A 3,169-nucleotide genomic window follows, 5' to 3' on the forward strand; every position below is an offset into this window, starting at 1 on the left:
CGCTGCTTTCTGAAAACACGGGGCCTCTTGTCTTGTGTCACTGCAGCGCCGTCTGGCGGCCGCTGGCTGGCATCGTGACAAAGTCATTCTAGTTTCCCGGCGGATGAGACAAATGTTTTCCCGACTTGCAGGCAGGACCTGCAGTGTGTGCGCGGGAACTGAACGCGTGGGTTCACTCCCACCATTCCACGGAAACAATAAACCCGATGCGGGGAAACGGCCCACTCAGTTGCACGTTCTCACAAGGAGTGTCATGTTTAACAGGCATCTGGACTGACAGCCATCCAGGCTGCCCTCGGCACTCACCCTCCCACTCCGTCACTCGTCTCCTCTCCTCACTCCCCACCTCTGTGTTTCTGAAGCCCAGAGTTGACGGGAGGTAATCCCCTCCATGTGAGTGGGCGGTGCGGGTACCGGAGGCGTGTTTTGTTTCTTTTTTTTTTCTTCTATTATTCAAATGCTGCTGTACCTATAAAAAGAGGTCCTGCCTGCGTCAGATTGTTTTCTCCAATGGCTAAAGGTGACTGAATATTAGTTGCCTCGGTGTCGTCCTATCGGCAAGGGAAGAGATGATGGACGACTCCGGCGGTGTCCAAATGGCGAGGGCGCTGAAACACGCAGCCCTGTGCCTGATGCTGCTGCCCCGGTTCCTGCTGGCCGCCGTCATGCTGTGGCTCCTGGATTTCCTGTGCATCAGGAGAAAAGTGCTGCTGAAAATGGGCGAGCGCCAGGACAGCCCGGACGACCCGCCGGTGTGCGTCTCCGACTCCAACAAGATGTTCACCTGGGAGTCCCTCAGGGCCGTGTGGCACGGCCAGAAGCTGGACTTTCTCAAATCGGCGCACCTCGGGGAGGCTGCTCCCAACACCGAGGTGGTGCTGGTCCAGGAGCGGCGGCAGGTCCGGATCCTGGACTGCACGAAAGGGAAGAGACCGCTCGTCCTCAACTTTGGCAGCTGCTCCTGACCGCCGTTCATGACGCGCCTAGCGGCGTTCCAGCGCGTCGTCAGGCAGTACGCGGACATCGCGGACTTCTTAGTTGTGTACATCGAGGAGGCGCACCCGTCGGACGGCTGGGTGAGCTCCGACGCGCCCTACCAGATCCCCAAGCACCGCTGCCTGGAGGACCGGCTGAGAGCCGCGCAGCTGATGTTCACCGAGGTGCCAGAGAGCAACGTGGTGGTGGACAACATGGACAACTCGTCCAACGCCGCTTACGGAGCCTACTTTGAGAGACTTTACATCGTGATGGATGAGCGGGTTGTGTACCAGGGTGGGAGGGGTCCGGAAGGCTACCGGATCTCGGAACTGAAGAACTGGCTGGAGCAATACAGAAAAGAGGTGATGGAGCCCCAGAAGGAGGTGCTGTGTGTGTAGCCGAACCTGCCCTGCTGCTCTGCCCTCCGCTTTAGTGTCCAAACCCACAGTGCAAAATATCCAGATGCTGCTATCAAACGTTCACACATGGCACATTATATATATGAATATTATATATGTTGTTTCTCTTGCATTAAGATGTTCAGGACTGACAGATAGAGGTTCAGTTTAAGTTGACACCTTTAGCCTATAGATTGTAGGCTGTTAAACTGTGTTGTCATGACTTTAAATTGATTCCTCATAGCGATTTTTTTTTCTTCTTCTTTTTTTTGTATGGAAAAAAGTATTTGAATCAATTGAAGCTGGGTTCAGTTGGTGACCACTATTTTTCTATTGTGTGTGTGTGTGTGTGTGTGTGTGTGTGTGTGTGTGTGTGTGTGTGTGTGTGTGTGTGTGTGTGTGTGTGTGTGTGTGTGTGTGTGTGTGAAGGAGCGTGCATTCAGCTTAATATCTCACTCTGGCGTCTGTGTGAAGTTCGGTTTTTAAAAGGCGCATCCAGAAAACCGACACTGATGTTCCTGACACTGGAAGCAGAGCAATATTAGCTGGATGCTCGCTCCCTCAGTGGTTCACTGCCAAACGATGTGATGTTGAAAACGATGTAACTGAAAAATATGTTGTTTTTTAAAAAAAAATAATAATAATAATAATAAAATAAAATAAAATAAAATTCAGATCAGATGAAAGGTGGGGAGACACCTTAAAGTTATTTAGTTTGTTTCTTTATAAGTGTGTCGCATTAAATGAGCGTATTGTTCTTTAACTAGACCACTGAAAACCTAGAAAGGTTTGAATCCAAACTAGGGTTATCAAACGTGTGGTCCGTGTGCCTTTTGTGGTCTTATGGGTGATTTTTGTGCGGCCCACACACACACACACACACACACACACACACACACAATTGAAGTACGGTGGAATTTAGTTTTATTTCATTAATCTTATTTTTCATTAATGCCATGCCTTTTGGGGGAAAAAAATATCTTCCTAAATGAAAAATGTTAGGTGCAACAAAAAGTGTTAATTTTTTAATGGGTCCGCCCTCCCCTCCCCCCTCCTCTTCTAATATAATAGGGCCTCAATTATTGAGCCATTTTTTATTCAGATCCAGACTCAGGTGCATTTATTCAATAAATTGTACAAACTACGGTAAGAAAGAGTGACGCATGTTTCGTTCCTGTTGCTGTGAATGGGCTCAATATTTTATTTTTTCTGAAGCAAAAAAAAAACAAAAAAAAAGAAACCTCTCTGATGTTTACATAACATCTTTATTATCATTTCAGAAAAATGATAATAAAGGGAATGAAAACACAATCCAATTATATAGTTCTAAATATAATAGCTCACATTTTTGTGATATTTTATAGACTATGTCACAAAAAGTTTGAACGTGTTCAGGGTCGCGTTGACGCTGCGGGGTCAGAAAGGAAGACGATTATTTAAATGGGGCATGAAGACAGCATGTTTGACCAGCAAGCAAAGTCTACACAACAAATTGAGCTCATTGTTCTCAGGGTGAGGCGTGGTGACAGGCAAAACAAAGGAGAATGGCCTTTTCCATCGACTTTCCTGAAAACACAGCATTCCCTCAGCATCAGGCCGCCAGCACCGTGTCTCACTGTGGGAACTGTGCGTTCAAGATCGACGTCCAGCTTAAATTTTGTCCCACACTCATTGTTTCGCCCCTGACCGGAGCATCTTTCCTCACGCAATTGTTGCGTCTAAGACAAATAGTCGACAGATTCTTCCACCTGAGAAGGTGGAGCCCTGCGGTTAATGTCACTCGTATCAGTTTC

The 3,169-nt window shown here is 47.6% G+C and overlaps 1 protein-coding gene across 1 annotated transcript; it reads left to right on the forward strand.

Moving 5' to 3' along the window:
- Positions 1 to 267: 267 nt before the first annotated feature.
- Positions 268 to 2,081, forward strand: LOC103457920 (thyroxine 5-deiodinase-like). The gene has a single exon (XM_008398399.3). It carries the CDS (start codon positions 570 to 572, stop codon positions 1,374 to 1,376), a length of 807 nt encoding a protein of 268 aa, XP_008396621.2. The 5' UTR covers positions 268 to 569; the 3' UTR covers positions 1,377 to 2,081.
- Positions 2,082 to 3,169: the final 1,088 nt, after the last annotated feature.

The sequence above is a fragment of the Poecilia reticulata genome, chromosome 21 (assembly GCF_904066995.2).
Source record: "Poecilia reticulata chromosome 21, P_reticulata-male-v2, whole genome shotgun sequence".
Lineage (NCBI taxonomy): Eukaryota > Metazoa > Chordata > Actinopteri > Cyprinodontiformes > Poeciliidae > Poecilia > Poecilia reticulata.